The sequence below is a fragment of the Spea bombifrons genome, chromosome 5, assembly GCF_027358695.1.
Source record: "Spea bombifrons isolate aSpeBom1 chromosome 5, aSpeBom1.2.pri, whole genome shotgun sequence".
Lineage (NCBI taxonomy): Eukaryota > Metazoa > Chordata > Amphibia > Anura > Pelobatidae > Spea > Spea bombifrons.
Window position 1 is genome coordinate 420969 of NC_071091.1, and position 17765 is coordinate 438733.

A 17765-nucleotide genomic window follows, 5' to 3' on the forward strand; every position below is an offset into this window, starting at 1 on the left:
ATTAAACTGCACCCGCCGCGCTCTCCCCCATTCTTCTAACATTAAACTGCAGCCGCCGCGCTCTCCCCCATTCCACTAACATTAAACTGGAGCCTTCGCGCTCTCCCCCATTCCTCTAACATTAAACTGCAGCCACCGAGCTCTCCCCCATTCCTCTAACATTAAACTGCAGCCACCGCGCTCTCCCCCATCCCCCTAACATTAAACTGCAGCCACCGCGCTCTCCCCCAATCTTCTAACATTAAACTGCAGCCGCCGTGCTCTCCCGCATTCCCCTAACATTAAACTGCAGCCGCCGCGCTCTCCCCCATTCCTCTAACATTAAATTGCAGCGTCCTCGCTCTCCCCTATTCCCCTAACATTAAACTGCAGTCGCCGCGCTCTCCCCCCTTCTTCTAACATTAAACTGCAGCTGCCACGCTCTCCCCCATTCTACTAACATTAAACTGCAGCCGCCGCGCTCTACCCCATTCTTCTAACATTAAACTGCACCCGCCGCGCTCTCCCCCACTCCTCTAACATTAAACTGCCGCCGCCGCGCTCTCCCCCATTCTTCTAACATTAAACTGCAGCCGCCACGCTCTCCCCCATTCTTCTAACATTAAACTGCAGCCGCCGCGCTCTCCCCCATTCCTCTAACATTAAACTGCACCCGCCGCGCTCTCCCCCATTCTTCTAACATTAAACTGCAGCCGCCGGGCTCTCCCCTATTCCTCTAACATTAAACTGCACCCGCCGTGCTCTCCCCCATTCTTCTAACATTAAACTGCAGCCGCCGCGCTCTCCCCCATTCCACTAACATTAAACTGGAGCCTTCGCGCTCTCCCCCATTCCTCTAACATTAAACTGCAGCCACCGCGCTCTCCCCCATTCCTCTAACATTAAACTGCAGCCACCGCGCTCTCCCCCATCCCCCTAACATTAAACTGCAGCCACCGCGCTCTCCCCCAATCTTCTAACATTAAACTGCAGCCGCCGTGCTCTCTCGCATTCCCCTAACATTAAACTGCAGCCGCCGCGCTCTCCCCCATTCCTCTAACATTAAATTGCAGCGTCCTCGCTCTCCCCTATTCCCCTAACATTAAACTGCAGTCGCCGCGCTCTCCCCCTTCTTCTAACATTAAACTGCAGCTGCCACGCTCTCCCCCATTCTACTAACATTAAACTGCAGCCGCCGCGCTCTCCCCCATTCTTCTAACATTAAACTGCACCCGCCGCGCTCTCCCCCACTCCTCTAACATTAAACTGCAGCCGCCGCGCTCTCCCCCATTCTTCTAACATTAAACTGCAGCCGCCACGCTCTCCCCCATTCTTCTAACATTAAACTGCAGCCGCCGCGCTCTCCCCCATTCCTCTAACATTAAACTGCACCCGCCGCGCTATCCCCCATTCTTCTAACATTAAACTGCACCCGCCGCGCTCTCCCCCATTCTTCTAACATTAAACTGCAGCCGCCGCGCTCTCCCCCATTCTTCTAACATTAAACTGCAGCCGCCGCGCTCTCCCCCATTCTTCTAACATTAAACTGCAGTCGCCGAGCTCTCCCCCATTCTTCTAACATTAAACTGCAGCCGCCGCGCTCTCCCCCATTCTTCTAACATTAAACTGCAACCGTTGCGCTCTCCCCCATTCGTCTAACATTAAACTGCACCCGCCGCGCTCTCCCCCATTCCTCTAACATTAAACTGCACCCGCCGCGCTCTCCCCCATTCTTCTAACATTACACTGCACCCGCCGCGCTCTCCCCCATTCTTCTAACATTAAACTGCAGCCGCCGCGCTCTCCTCCATTCTTCCGACATTAAACTGCAGCTGCCGCGCTCTCCCCCATTCCTCTAACATAAAACTGCACCCGCCGCGCTCTCCCCCATTCTTCTAACATTACACTGCACCCGCCGCGCTCTCCCCCATTCTTCTAACATTAAACTGCAGCCGCCGCGCTCTCCCCCATTCTTCCGACATTAAACTGCAGCTGCCGCGCTCTCCCCCATTCCTCTAACATTAAACCGCAGCCGCCGCGCTCTCCCCCATTCTTCCGACATTAAACTGCAGCCGCCGCGCTCTCCCCCATTCTTCTAACATTAAACTGCAGCCGCCGCGCTCTCCCCCATTCTTCCGACATTAAACTGCAGCCGCCGCGCTCTCCCCCATTCTTCTAACATTAAACTGCAGCCGCCGCGCTCTCCACCATTCTTCCGACATTAAACTGCAGGCGCCGCGCTCTCCCCCATTCTTCTAACATTAAACTGCAGCCGCCGCGCTCTCCCCCATTCTTCCGACATTAAACTGCAGCCGCCGCGCTCTCCCCCATTCTTCTAACATTAAACTGCAGCCGCCGCGCTCTCCCCCATTCTTCCGACATTAAACTACAGCCGCCACACTCTCCCCCATTCTTCCAACATTAAACTGCAGCCGCCGCGCTCTCCCCCATTCTTCCGACATTAAACTCCAGCCACCACGCTCTCCCCCATTCTTCTAACATTAAACTCCAGCCACCACGCTCTCCCCCATTCTTCCAACATTAAACTCCAGCCACCGCGCTCTCCCCCATTCTTCTAACATTAAACTGCAGCCGCCGCACTCTCCCCCATTCTTCTAATATTAAACTGCAGCCGCCACGCTCTCCCCCATTCTTCCAACATTAAACTGCAGCCACCGCGCTCTCCCCCATTCTTCTAACATTAAACTGCAGCCCCCGCGCTCTCCACCAATCTTTTAACATTAAACCGCGGCCGCCGCGCTCTCCCCCATTCTACTAACCTTAAACTGCAGCCACCGCGCTCTCTCCCATTCTACTAACATTAAACTGCAGCCGACTCGCTCTCCCCCATTCTTATAACATTAAACTACAGCCACCACACTCTCCCCCATTCTTCCAACATTAAACTGCAGCCGCTGCGCTCTCCCCCATTCTTCTAACATTAAACTGCAGCCGCCGCGCTCTCCCCCATTCCTCTAACATTAAACTGCAGCCTCCTCGCTCTCCCCCATTCTTCCAACTTTAAACTCCAGCCGCCGCACTCTCCCCCATTCTTCTAACGTTAAACTGCAGCCGCCGCACTCTCCCCCATTCTTCTAACATTAAACTGCAGCCGCCGCACTCTCCCCCATTCTTCTAACATTAAACTGCAGCCGCCACGCTCTCCCCCATTCTTCTAACATTAAACTGCAGCCGCCACGCTCTCCCCCATTCTTCTAACATTAAACTGCAGCCGCCACGCTCTCCCCCATTCTTCCAACATTAAACTGCAGCCACCGCGCTCTCCCCCATTCTTCTAACATTAAACTGCAGCCTCTGCGCTCTCCCCCATTCTTCTAACGTTAAACTGCAGCCACCATGCTCTCCCCCATTCCTCTAACATTAACCCGCAGCCGCCACGCTCTCCCCCATTCTTCCAACATTAAACTACAGCCGCCGCACTCTCCCCCATTCTTCTAACATTAAACTGCAGCCCCCGCGCTCTCCACCATTCTTCTAACATTAAACCGCGGCCGCCGCGCTCTCCCCCATTCTACTAACATTAAACTGCAGCCGCCGCGCTCTCCCCCATTCTACTAACATTAAACTGCAGCCGACTCGCTCTCCCCCATTCTTATAACATTAAACTACAGCCACCACACTCTCCCCCATTCTTCCAACATTAAACTGCAGCCGCTGCGCTCTCCCCCATTCTTCTAACATTAAACTGCAGCCTCCTCGCTCTCCCCCATTCTTCCAAAATTAAACTCCAGCCGCCGCACTCTCCCCCATTCTTCTAACATTAAACCGCAGCCGCCGCACTCTCCCCCATTCTTCTAACATTAAACTGCAGCCGCCGCACTCTCCCCCATTCTTCTAACATTAAACTGCAGCCGCCAAGCTCTCCCCCATTCTTCTAACATTAAACTGCAGCCGCCATGCTCTCCCCCATTCCTCTAACATTAAACTGCAGCCCCCGCGCTCTCCACCATTCTTCTAACATTAAACCGCGGCCGCCGCGCTCTCCCCCATTCTACTAATATTAAACTGCAGCCGCCGCGCTCTCTCCCATTCTACTAACATTAAACTGCAGCCGACTCGCTCTCCCCCATTCTTATAACATTAAACTACAGCCACCACACTCTCCCCCATTCTTCCAACATTAAACTGCAGCCGCAGCACGCTCCCCCATTCTTCCGACATTAAACTGCAGCCGCCGCGCTCTCCCCCATTCTTCTAACATTAAACTGCAGCCGACTCGCTCTCCCCCATTCTTCTAACATTAAACTGCAGCCGCCGCGCTCTCCCCCATTCTTCCAACATTAAACTGCAGTCGCCGCGCTCTCCCCCATTCTTCTAACATTAAACTCCAGCCACCACGCTCTCCCCCATTCTTCTAACATTAAACTGCAGCCACCACGCTCTCCCCCATTCTTCTAACATTAAACTGCAGCCGCCTCGCTCTCCCCCATTCTTCCGACATTAAACTGCAGCCACCGCGCTCTCCCCCATTCCTCTAACATTAACCCGCAGCCGCCACGCTCTCCCCCATTCTTCCAACATTAAACTACAGCTGCCGCACTCTCCCCCATTCTTCCAACATTAAACTGCAGCCGCCGCGCTCTCCCCCATTCTTCTGACATTAAACTGCAGCTGCTGCGCTCCCATTCTTCTAACATTAAACTGCAGCCCCCGCGCTCTCCGCCATTCTTCTAACATTAAACTGCAGCCACCGCGCTCTCCCCCATTCTTCTAACATTAAACTGCAGCCCCCGCGCTCTCCGCCATTCTTCTAACATTAAACCGCGGCCGCCGCGCTCCCCCCCATTCTTCCAACATTAAACTGCAGCTGCCGCACTCTCCCCCATTCCTCTAAGAATTAACTGCAGCCGTCGCATCCGCTTTAATGCATATGAGATATACGGGAGAGGGCCGTTACAGGTTTATTTGGTTCTCTGCAGAATCCTCCGTTATGCATTTGCCCCGATCGCCACCTCCAGCTGAATGCCCTACAGGAGAAGCACTCCCCTCCAATCAGCGTCAGCGCCGCCCCTGAAGCCACTGATCAGTGCAGGTTGTTCTGCACCTCAATACACAACAAACAGCCCCCATTACTCCCAGCCTGCACCCCATCACTCCCAGCCCGCCCCCCAATACACAGAGAACAGCCCCCATCACTCCCAGCCTGCCCCCAATACACAGATAACAGCCTCATCACTCCCAGCCTGTCCCCCATCACTCCCAGCCTGTCCCCCATCACTCCCAGCCTGTCCCCCATCACTCCCAGCCTGTCCCCCATCACTCCCAGCCTGTCCCCCATCACTCCCAGCCTGTCCCCATCACTCCCAGCCTGTCCCCAATACACAGAGAACAGCCCCATCACTCCCAGCCTGCCCCAATACACAGACAACAGCCCCGTCACTCCCAGCCTGGCCCCCAATACACAGACAACAGCCCCATCCTTAGATCTGATGCTTCACCTGAGTGTTACCTTGATAAGATTTGCACAGGGAGGCTCCATTCACCGGAAGCTGGCCTCAGGATCCACCTCTTCCGGTGCATAGGTACCCGCCCCTAGTTTCTTCCCCACTAACCCCATTCCCTGCCGCCAGCCATTCAGTCCACAACCTGCATCTCTGGGAAGTCGGAGCACTGGCGGAGGAGTCACTCTGCATGTTGGGAGTGGGAGTCCTACTGCCCCAGACTTTGATTTGCTTCTGATAACAGCTTCGGCAGTGTGGACTACAACTCCCAGCAGGCCCCAGGCGCGGACTACAACACCTCCCAGCAACCCCCACGCGCAGAGACGCCTGCTGTGTCTATGAGACGCGGTGCTACCGTGGGCGCTACTGGGAGTTGTAGTTCGCGCTGGCGGCCTTATGACCGGAAGTTAATCAGTGTCTGGAGCAACAAGACTTCCAGTCCCAGCATGCAGCGCGGCTCCTCCGTGACCGCTGTCTGATTACCGGGGATACAAGATGCGGGGCTCTCGCAGGTGTGGGGTGCGAGGAGGGGTTTGCGCCGGGTCAGGGGTAGGAGGAGTGCGACTCGCGCATGGTGACGGTGATTAGAGCAAGGGAAGGTGGGGATAAGACCGAGGTTTGCGGCAGGAGAAGCAGGAGCTGGGGGCAGGTGGGGTATAACTGGGGCAGGTGGGTGTATGATTGGGGCAGAAGAGGGTGTGACTTGGTACAGATGGGGAGGTGATTGGGGCAGAAGAGGGTGTGACTGGGGACATATGGGCGGTGACTGGGGACATATGAGAGGTGAGTGGGGCAGAAGAGGGTGTGACTGGGTACATATGGGAGGTGATTGAGGCAGAAGAGGGTGTGACTGGGGACAGGTGGGGGTGTGACTGGGGCAGGGGAGGTATATCTTCTGCAGAAGGCTGGGGCGGGGGTATTGAGTAATGCCCCGTATGCTGCTATTTCACCCTCCTCTCACCGCAAAGCCAACTGAATGCGATGGATATTTAATTAAAGGGCCGCAGGATGCAGAGTTTTTGTTTTATTGCCATAGCAACCAGTACATCTTCCTTCTGATTGGATAACGGTTCCCATGGCGGTCAGAGACCTCTATGGCTTTATATGCTTAACCCCATGGTGTCTAAGGTGTACGTTTACCCCGATCTGCTTGTTTCTGTTTAACCCTATCAGTGCTGTGAAGGCTATGTGGAGACGTTGATGGATCAGGTGGACACGGGGGCCGAGCAGAATGGCGGAGGGCCGGGATGACGGAGACTTCGACCTCGACCTCTTCTTTTTTGGTAGGCTGGTGCTTTTGAGCAGCGTATTGGTTTTTTTTGCCCTCCGTTTACCGGGTGTAGAGCCGTTACTGGGGCATTAGGGCATCGGTGGGGTGTGGTTACATTGTTGCCCCTCTGTGTGTAAAACGTTCCGCGTGCGTCGGTGGCCCCGGTTTTCCCGATGCTCTCTCTGATATTTGGTTTGCAGGCGCCGAGACCCCCGCCGTGCAGTCTGACATCGTGTCGATGCTGGAGCGCGGAGCGGAGCCGTGTCCAGGGGCGGAGCCGGCAGTCGCGAAGGGCGGAGTCGTGGCAAGCGGCCTTTGTGGTAAGTTCTCCGTGTAACACGCCACGGGGAATAAAGCATTAAACGGATTCCCGGGGAGGGTGATGGGAATGGCGGGGGTTGGTGTGAGGTTAAATAAACTAAAAATATACCCCAGCACTGTATGCAGTAATACCCCCTGGGGCTGTATGCAGTAGAATTCCCTCCAGGCTGTAAAAAGTAATATAACCCCCCCCCCCCCGGCGCAGTATACGTTAATATTAATCCCCCCCGCGATATATATGAGAATAGTACCCCCCCCGGCACCTTACATGGGAAAAGTAACCCCCCCCATGTACCGTAATAAAACCTCCTTGCGCCGTGTACTGTCACCCCCCCCGCACCACATTCGCCAATGTACCCCCCCACCCCCACATAAGCTAATGTACCCCAGATGCTTTATGGTAATGCTAATAAAGTCCTTTAGTCCATTAGTCAGAGTGTCCGACTCGATGATTAAGACCGAGCCCTTCTATATTTCCCTCAGGCAGTATGATAAGGAGGGCGTTTGTCTAGTAGATCGGGGCTCAGATAACAAATGGCTTCATTAGATTATAAACATCAGGGGGCAAAAACTACACCTGGGGTACAAAGGGAAACGGAAAATCATTTTTAATCTGATACGAGGAAGAGATGTCGGGGGGGACGTTAAAGCGTTAAATAATCTTCTTAGCTTCGTAACGCTCCCTGCGATTGGTTGCTGGAGTCCGGACCCTATAGGTGCCCAGAGCCGGTATTTCAGAAGTGACATTAACTCTTTATCTGGAGGTTGAGTGTCTTCTCTTGTCCACAGGTGGCCCCGCGGTGAGCTCCACTCAGACTCTTGCTCCAGTCCGTTCCATGGCCCAGGAGCTCCAGCTGATAAACAGCGAGCTGTCGTCCTGCTATCCCAGAGAGCCCAGCTGGCCGGCGTGCGGCCCCAGCACCCTTCAGATCACCCTGTCCAGGAGCTCTCCAGAAAAGGTGGTCCAGTCGGAACAGAGTCCCAGCGACATCTCCAGCATCATCGCGCATCTCCGGAGCCTGGCTAGCGAGACCTCGGAAAGCTTTGCCATGCCGGAGCCTGTCCATACGGACAAGAGTGACGCCGGTGCAGACGCCGGGACAGAAACCCCGCCGCTCTCCGCCAAACCGGACGGGACCGCCGAGTGTAACGCAGACGCGGCAGCCGCTTCGGCCCGCTATCTGGACAAGCAGCTGGACTTACAGGGGATCTTGGGGAGCGAGGCTGGCCAGCTCTCCGTTATCGATGGGGACGCAGCTCATAAGGGGAAGTCGGCAGCAAAAACGTATATTTGTTCTTACTGTGGGAAGAGCTGTCCGTGCCGCTCCGCGTTCGTCCGGCACCAGCGGATCCACACGGGGGAGAAGCCGTACCACTGCACCGAGTGCGGCAAGAGCTTTATCCAGAGCTCGGATTATAACAATCACGTGAGGTCGCACACCGGCGAAAAGCCGTACTCCTGCCCCGAGTGCGGCAAGAACTTCAGCCGCAGCACCTACCTCGTCACTCACACCAGAACGCACACCAAGGAGAAGCCGTACCTGTGCACGGTGTGCGGCAAAAGCTTCGTGCAGCATTCCCACCTGGCGCTGCATCTCCGGATCCACAGCGGGGAGAAGCCCTACATCTGCATTGAGTGCGGAAACTGCTTCAGCCGAAGCTCCACTCTGGTCAAACACAAGAAATCCCACAGGAGGAAAACCTTCCACGTCTACAAGCAAAAGAACGAGGAACACGTCCAGTGCAACTTCACGCAGAACAACCCTCCCGCGTGGGGGGCGCTGATCGGCGAGAAGGAAGCCCGCCCCGCCAGTCTCAGCATACAGGGGGTGAAAACCGAGGCCGACGAAGAACCCGAGTATCTTCAGCAAGCAGAGGGCGGCGGCAGACGCTTCAAGGGCGAGAAGATCGCCCGCAAACCCATACGCACTACCCTGGGAAAGTACCTCGTCTACGAGAAGTGCCAGAACGCCGGCCTCGTAGCCCACAAAAGGAAGTGTCTGTGGAAGAAGAAGCCTCAGAAGCCGGACGAGAGTCCCAGGAGCCAAAAGACATCCAGCCGTCCTGGCGACCGCGGTTCGAGTCCGGTGGGGATGATGGACGGTCCTAGAAAGGAGTGTCCTGAGAGTGTGAGTGAGAGCGCCGAGACCCCCACTTCACCCTCCGGACGTGAAGCGGCTGAGAAGGATATCCGTGGGGCGGAGGAAGCGCGTCCGCCGCGCCAAGACGCCGACAGTAACTGCGCCGAAGCCAACAAAACAAGCGTGAGAGGGACCCCGAGCTTCCGGGGACCCGGCAGCGCCGACGTCACCGGAACCCTCGACCCCCTGCAGGGAAAACCGAAATCGGCCTACGTCTGCAACTACTGCGGCAAGAGCTGCCCCTGCCGGTCGGCGTTTCTCCGTCACCAAAGGATCCACACCGGCGAAAAGCCCTATTCCTGCTCGCAGTGCGGAAAGAGCTTCATCCAGAGCTCCGACTACAACAACCACCTGCGGTCGCACACGGGGGAGAAGCCGTACGCCTGCGGCGAGTGCGGGAAGCGCTTCAGCCGAAGCACCTACCTAATGACACACACCAGGATCCACACCAACGAGAAGCCGTACGGCTGCGCCGTGTGCGGCAAGAACTTCGTGCAGCACTCGCACCTCACCATCCACCTGCGCATCCACAGCGGAGAGAAGCCCTACGCCTGCTCCAGCTGCGGCAAAAAGTTCAGCCGCAGCTCCACGCTCGTTAAGCACCAGCAATCGCACGAGAAGAAGCTGCCGGCCGCCGAGACCACGCCAGAGTCTGGCACCGGGAACCCGGGCCGGGCGCTCGGACTCAAATCTGAGCCTCGGAACTGAGATGTCTTATCCCAAAACAAATTAGATCCCGCATCTAACCGCCGGCGGCAGCAGCCCGGTCTGATGGCCTCACCACTTCTGGGCTATGACTTAATAACACGAGGTCGCAGGGCATTAAGGGGGCGAGAGGTCGCGGGGCATCCTGTGTTCTCAAAAACAGCATTTTTTTTCAAATATTACATTTCAAATATTTTTTTAAATTGGACTCTTGGAAGAAGAAAAAAATTGAATATTTAGTTCTGCAGCTGAAAAACAATTCTGAAATAGTCGCGCATGTTATCAGTCGGTGCCTGAGAGGAGTGCAGGCTGGAGCCGCGCAGGTGAGTGAGGTCTGTGCCGCCGGCCGGCTGCTCCCCCGGGGCACGATCAGCCTGGACTGTGCTGCCTTATTTTGAGACAGAAACCTGTGAAATGGTTAAATTATACTTTGAGGAATTAAAAAATATTTATTTCTAATAGAAACGCCTGTGCGTTGTGAGTGTGGTCGGCGTGAACAGTGGGTTAGGAACTACAACTCCCAACATCGTTAGGCAGCAGCCGGAGGTGGGATTCATGGCTCCCCCTGCGCATGCTCTCTTGGCGCATGTCCCGTGAAGCTGCCGCTAATGTGTGAGAATCTACTCTGCGCATGTTTCCGCTGCAGCAACAGCTCACACGTTAGTCTGTCTGCGCATCCTTAACCCCCCCACGCACATCCGAACCCCCCTCCCCGCGGTAACCGCAATCATCCTGCGAACCGGTTGGCCGGTCCCTTGCCTATCGGCTGAGCCGCCTCCAGCTGCGGCTACTGCGAACGAAGTCCAGTCCCTAACACACAGATCAATCAGCCTGGGGGCCGGCGGTAGACCACCTGGGGCCCTGTGCCAAACCCCCCAAAAGAGATAGCAGAGCTACACATTCTCGTATCAAAAGGAGACCGAGGGGGCCGGAGGAAGGAGGCTTCTGCAGGCGTAATCTGGAGGGTCAAACACAAAATACACCAGAAATGGTCATTTTTATTAAAATATTTTACCAAGACAAAAAATATCCGCACCAACTTGTGCCCCGTGATGACCTCATACCAGAGAGTTCTGTGCTACGACCTGCTCAGCGACCTGGCGGCGTCGTTAGGGCCTGCTGGGCGGCGGCGGGGTGATGGCACCGCCCCTCCTGCTGGGCGGCGGCGGGGTGATGGCACCGCCCCTCCTGCTGGGCGGCGGCGGGGGGATGGCACCGCCCCTCCTCCTGGGCGGCGGCGGGGTGATGGGGGCAGGGGGCAGGCGGTGTTTGGGGGGGCGTGATGGGGACGCCCATCATTTGCTTAGCTGGAACGAGGGCGAGCAGAGCCTGCAGCACATTCCCCAGAGCACTAATCTCAGAGGATAATGACGATAACGCAGTCTGAATGGCGCTCGCTCTGTCTCGGATCCCGCCGCGCACGCTCTGAATCTCCTCGGCCACTTCCACCTGCAGGTGTCTGAGGACCCCGCGTATGTCAAGTGTGGGATCGGGTGTGGGATCGGATGGGAGGTCACTGGAGTTAGACTCCTCCCTGAAGGACAGCAAGCCCCTCCCCGACAGCGGACCCTTCATATTTAAAGAATCCACCGAATGCAAGTTTTCTGCGCCATTTGTTGGATCTAAAAAACGCAAAGAAAGATAGGTCACCAGAAGGGGAGGGGGGAGAGAGAGGGTGGTAGTGGTGGTGGGGGGGAGAGAGAGGGTGGTGGTGGGGGGGGAGAGAGAGGGTGGTGGGGGGGGGGGGAGAGAGGGTGGTGGTGGGGGGGGGAGAGAGAGAGGGTGGTGGTGGGGGGGCGAGAGAGGGTGGTGGTGGGGGGGGGAGAGAGGGTGGTGGTGGGGGGAGAGAGAGAGGGTGGTGGGGGGGGGAGAGAGAGAGGGTGGTGGGGGGGGAGAGAGAGGGTGGGGGGGGGGGGGAGAGAGGGTGGTGGTGGGGGGGGGGAGAGAGGGTGGTGGTGGGGGGGGAGAGAGAGGGTGGTGGGGGGGGAGAGAGAGGGTGGTGGGGGGGGAGAGAGGGTGGTGGGGGGGGAGAGAGAGGGTGGTGGTGGGGGGGGAGAGAGAGGGTGGTGTGGGGGGGGAGATGGTGGTGGTGGGAGAGAGAGGGTGGTGGTGGTGGGAGAGAGAGGGTGGTGGTGGTGGGAGAGAGAGGGTGGTGGTGGTGGGAGAGAGAGGGTGGTGGTGGTGGGAGAGAGAGGGTGGTGGTGGGAGGAGAGAGAGGGTGGTGGTGGGAGGAGAGAGAGGGTGGTGGTGGGAGGAGAGAGAGGGTGGTGATGGGAGGAGAGAGAGTGGTAGTAGTGGTGGTGGGGGGGAGAGCGAGAGGGCGGCGGTGGGGGGAGAGGGCGAGAGGGCGGTGGTGGTGGTGAGAGAGAGGGGGCGGTGGTGGTGGGGAGAGAGAGAGGGCGGTGGTGGTGGGGGGAGAGAGAGAGAGGGCGGTGGTGGGGGGGAGAGAGAGAGAGAGTGGTGGTGGGGAGGAGAGAGAGTGTGGTGGGGGGGGAGGAGAGAGAGAGTGGTGGGGGGGAGGAGAGAGAGAGTGGTGGGGGGGAGGAGAGAGAGTGGTGGGGGGAGGAGAGAGAGAGTGGTGGGGGGGAGGAGAGAGAGAGTGGTGGGGGCGAGGAGAGAGAGAGTGGTGGGGGCGAGGAGAGAGAGTGGTGGGGGGGAGGAGAGAGAGAGTGGTGGGGGGGGAGGAGAGAGAGAGTGGTGGGGGGGAGGAGAGAGAGTGGTGGGGGGGAGGAGAGAGAGAGTGGTGTGGTGGTGGGGGGGAGGAGAGTGGTGGTGGTGGTGTGGGGGGAAGAGAGTGGTGGTGGGGGGGAGAGAGAGAGTGGTGGTGGGGGGGAGAGAGAGAGTGGTGGTGGGGGGGAGAGAGAGAGTGGTGGTGGGGGGGAGAGAGAGGTGGTGGGGGGGAGAGAGAGAGTGGTGGTGGGGGGGGAGAGAGAGAGTGGTGGTGGGGGGGGGAGAGAGAGAGTGGTGGTGAGGGGGAGAGAGAGAGTGGTGGTGAGGGGGAGAGAGAGAGAGTGGTGGTGAGGGGGGGAGAGAGAGAGAGTGGTGGTGAGGGGGGGGGAGAGAGAGAGAGTGGTGGTGAGGGGGGGAGAGAGAGAGAGTGGTGGTGAGGGGGGGAGAGAGAGAGAGTGGTGGTGAGGGGGGGGAGGGCTGTAAAACACCATCAACCACAAAAAAATATATCTGAAGGAAGCAGTCTGTAGAGATTCCGGGGTTACAGACGAGCAGCTACTGGTGAAACTCTGACCCCCACAGCCGGCCCCGGGGCCATTCGGGTCAGACCCGCGTGTTAAGGTAAGCAGCGTTTCGCCCCGCCCCGCTTAGTAAATGGTGCATTGGGGGTAGACGTCCTCTGAATAATTATAAAACATACTTTTGTGTGGGATCTCCCGGCGACCTCTGACCCACGGCTCCTCCCCACTCAGAATTCGCGCAATCACTAGGGGGACCCCTGAAATCAAACAAAGTGTTCTCGTTATCATTATACCCCCCCAACCATTATTATACCCGTCATTACATCCCCCTCTGCCGCCCACCAACCATTATATCCCCCTGCCCCCATCATTATACCCACTCATTATACCCCCCCAACCATTATTATACCCCCACCCCCATTATTCCCCTTATTATAATCCCCATCATTATACCCCCCTCCCCCATCATTATTACTCTCCACCCATCATTATACCCCCACCCCCATTATTCTCCTTACTCCCCTTATTATAATACCCATTATTATACCCTCCTCTCGCCATCATTTTACCCCTCTCTCCCCCTACCCATCATTATACCCCCCACCACCTTTCCTCCTCCCCAAACGCTGTCCCACACCAAGTGCCCTCCCAGCCATTAAAGCCATCACTGGGCCAGCCTGTGCAGAGGGGTAAATCTCTTACCCTCCAATGAATTGTCTGAATACCCCCGCTGGGCGGAGCTCCGCGGATTGAGCCCTTTGGAGAATTCCGCCAGGCGCTCGTTTTTACCTGTTTGGGGGAAATAAGATGAATAAATGTTACCGAGAATGCACCCAAAACATGATTGTAGACAGTGAGGGTGATAAACATGCACGGGACAGACATACGGCTCCTGAATCTAAGACGAGACCAACGGCTGATTAAGGTCTGAGTCGTCTCCGTGGTTTTGGTGGTTTCCATGGAAACGTGTCACCCACCCAGAGAGAGCAGCGTCCGGTAATTGTCCACCATCACGCGTTTATAGAGCTCCTTCTGCCATTCCTCCAGACTCCGCCACTCTTCTTGGGTGAAATAAACGGCAACGTCGTCAAACGTGAGCAACACCTGAAACGCACGTCACGGGGTAAAACACGGGATCCAGGCACACGGGGTTAATCCCGGGACACATCCGTGGCAGCGGCGGGGCGGTCTGCAATGCAAACAGGGCAATACTCTGTCCCTTTAAACGGGGTAACATTCTGCCCCCACCAACGTGATCCGTACTGCCCCCTTCCATGAAGCCGCTTTACCCCTCCACAGCCGGGCCTGCCCCAACCCCAAATAAATGGGCCAGAGCTCTACCCCCCCATAAACAGGACAATGTTCTGACCCCAGGGCCGTACCCGTGGCAGATCCTTTATGTGCCCCCCACACACAAAAATGCAATGTTGGCAGGAATATTTCTTTCACGAATTTGTGCTCGTCAGCCGGAAAAAACAGGAATCTGAAAAAACTTAACTTATAAATAAAATAAATAAGTTTAAATAAATAACATTTACTGAACAGATATGGTGCAGCATAACTCCCATCACTATACACGGAGCCAGACATTGACGGTAGTGCAGCATAACTCCCATCACTATACACGGAGCCAGACATTGACGGTAGTGCAGCATGACTCCCATCACTATACACGGAGCCAGACATTGACGGTAGTGCAGCATAACTCCCATCACTATACACGGAGCCAGACATTGACGGTAGTGCAGCATAACTCCCATCACTATACACAGAGCCAGACATTGACGGTAGTGCAGCATAACTCCCATCACTATACGCGGAGCCAGACATTGACGGTAGTGCAGCATAACTCCCATCACTATACACTGAGCCAGACACTAACGTACCGACTTTGCCCCGGAAGAAGCCTGAATGTGCCACCCCTGCCCCTAAACACTCATTCTTTGGACACTTAACATGTATGTCCCCCCCCCCCTTTAGGTACCTACATAAACAGAGCAGTTACCCCAGCACTTATATCACACACCCCCCCCCGCCGCTATCTCACCTCTATACAAATACCCCAGCACTCATACTGCCCCTTTTAGCTTTACCCCCCCCCCCGTACTGCCTTCCATATCTCACCACAGAAGCCATTCTGCCCCCTTTGCCCCCAGTCACTGCCCCAGGCGGGGGATCACTTTGGGGGTCCCTGGGCGCATTCACAGTGCGAGTAGCAGCCACTAAGCATGCTAGGATTGGGAGTCCCGCTCCTTCTACTGACCAACTTCCGTTGCACGGAACTCCCAGCAGTCCCCGCGGCCTTCACATCGGAAACGGATGTCACGCGCGACCGCACTGCCTGCTGGGAGTTGTAGTCAGAGGTTAAATCAGGAGCGATAACTACAGAGTAATGAAGGGATGGGTATTATTACTCCAGCAATAACAGTAAACGGGGGTGGGGGCTTTATCTATAATGTAATAATAATATTAAGGGAGGTGGGGGCTTTATCTATAATCTAATAATAATATTAAGGGAGGTGGGGGCTTTATTTATAATCTAATAATAATATTAAGGGAGGTGGGGGCTTTATCAATAATCTAATAATAAGAGAGTGGGGCTTTATCAATAATCCAATAATATTAAGGGAGGTGGGGGCTTTATTAATAATCTAATAATAATAATATTAAGGGAGGTGGGGGCTTTATTAATAAATCAATAGCCATAAGGAAAGTATATCCATATTAAGCAATAACCCAATAACGATATGGCCGGTAATGGATGGTAATAATAATATGGATGGTAATAATAATAATAATATGGATGGTAATAATAATACGGATGGTAATAATAATAATAACGATATGGCCGGTAATAATAATAATAATATGGATGGTAATAATAATATGGATGGTAATAATAATAATAATATGGATGGTAATAATAATAATAATATGGATGGTAATAATAATAACGATATGGCCGGTAATGGATGGTAATAATAATAATAATATGGATGGTAATAATAATATGGATGGTAATAATAATAATAATATGGATGGTAATAATAATAATAATATGGATGGTAATAATAATATGGATGGTAATAATAATAATAATATGGATGGTAATAATAATATGGATGGTAATAATAATAATAATATGGATGGTAATAATAATATGGATGGTAATAATAATAATAATATGGATGGTAATAATAATAACGATATGGCCGGTAATAATAATATGGATGGTAATAATAATAATAACGATATGGCCGGTAATAATAATAATAATATGGATGGTAATAATAATATGGATGGTAATAATAATAATAATATGGATGGTAATAATAATATGGATGGTAATAATAATAATAATACGGATGGTAATAATAATGCGGATGGTAATAATAATAATAATATGGATGGTAATAATAATAATAATATGGATGGTAATAATAATATGGATGGTAATAATAATAATAATATGGATGGTAATAATAATATGGATGGTAATAATAATATGGATGGTAATAATAATAACGATATGGCCGGTAATAATAATATGGATGGTAATAATAATAATAATATGGATGGTAATAATAATATGGATGGTAATAATAATAATAATATGGATGGTAATAATAATATGGATGGTAATAATAATAATAATATGGATGGTAATAATAATATGGATGGTAATAATAATAACGATATGGCCGGTAATAATAATATGGATGGTAATAATAATAATAATATAGATGGTAATAATAATATGGATGGTAATAATAATAATAATATGGATGGTAATAATAATATGGATGGTAATAATAATAATAATATGGATGGTAATAATAATATGGATGGTAATAATAATAACGATATGGCCGGTAATAATAATATGGATGGTAATAATAATAATAATATGGATGGTAATAATAATATGGATGGTAATAATAATAATAATATGGATGGTAATAATAATATGGATGGTAATAATAATAATATGGATGGTAATAATAATAATAATATGGATGGTAATAATAATAATATGGATGGTAATAATAATATGGATGGTAATAATAATACGGATGGTAATAATAATGCGGATGGTAATAATAATAATAACGATATGGCCAGTAATAATAATATGGATGGTAATAATAATAATAATATGGATGGTAATAATAAGTAAATTATTGGCGGTAATAATAAATCACTATTGATAATAATTTGTGTTTTCGAATTGACCGAATGCACTTTTTTGGGCCGAAAGGCTCTGTAAATGGAGATTGGCGGGGCGCCCCCGTTGTACCGCGCATCGGCTGCAGGCTCAGCTCCCGGCTTCGTTTTTACTCTTCTTTATACCTGTGCCCGGTGGGGAGGGGGGCGTGAATAGAGGCGGGAACTGGGTGGGGCCATAAAAGCCTTCTTAAAGGGACAGAACTTAATGAAAGCGTTTTAAGAGGTTAAACGTCCCTGTGAGCGGCGAGGAGCCCCCCACATGCTAACTTTAGGGGGTCCGATGCCAACCGCAACGGTGACTTAACGGCATGGTTATAAGGCTACGGCCCCCGCACCGTCTGAGCGGGCACGCCAGCCGTTCGCTCGGACACCGGAGTAAGGGCCCGAATGACGTCACGGAGAGTCCGAGCCGCACGTTAGCTGGAATAGCGGGTTACTCTGCGGGGAGGGTAAACGACCCAATGGCATA

General features: G+C 53.2%; 2 protein-coding genes across 2 annotated transcripts; one reads left to right on the plus strand and one right to left on the minus strand.

Moving 5' to 3' along the window:
- Nucleotides 1-5697: 5697 nt before the first annotated feature.
- On the plus strand, nt 5698-9881 carry LOC128496792 (zinc finger protein 250-like). Its single transcript, XM_053466587.1, has 4 exons — nt 5698-5953; nt 6615-6724; nt 6912-7031; nt 7822-9881. Exons 2-4 carry the CDS (start codon nt 6673-6675, stop codon nt 9879-9881), a joined length of 2232 nt encoding a protein of 743 aa, XP_053322562.1. The 5' UTR covers nt 5698-5953; nt 6615-6672.
- Nucleotides 9882-10858: 977 nt separating this feature from the next.
- LOC128496443 (zinc finger protein 282-like) lies at nt 10859-15208 on the minus strand. The gene is made up of 5 exons (XM_053466076.1): nt 15194-15208; nt 14047-14173; nt 13772-13858; nt 13249-13326; nt 10859-11500 (listed from the first exon to the last, which is right to left on the minus strand). Exons 1-5 carry the CDS (start codon nt 15203-15205, stop codon nt 10968-10970), a joined length of 837 nt encoding a protein of 278 aa, XP_053322051.1. The 5' UTR covers nt 15206-15208; the 3' UTR covers nt 10859-10967.
- Between the last annotated feature and the right edge of the window lie 2557 nt (nt 15209-17765).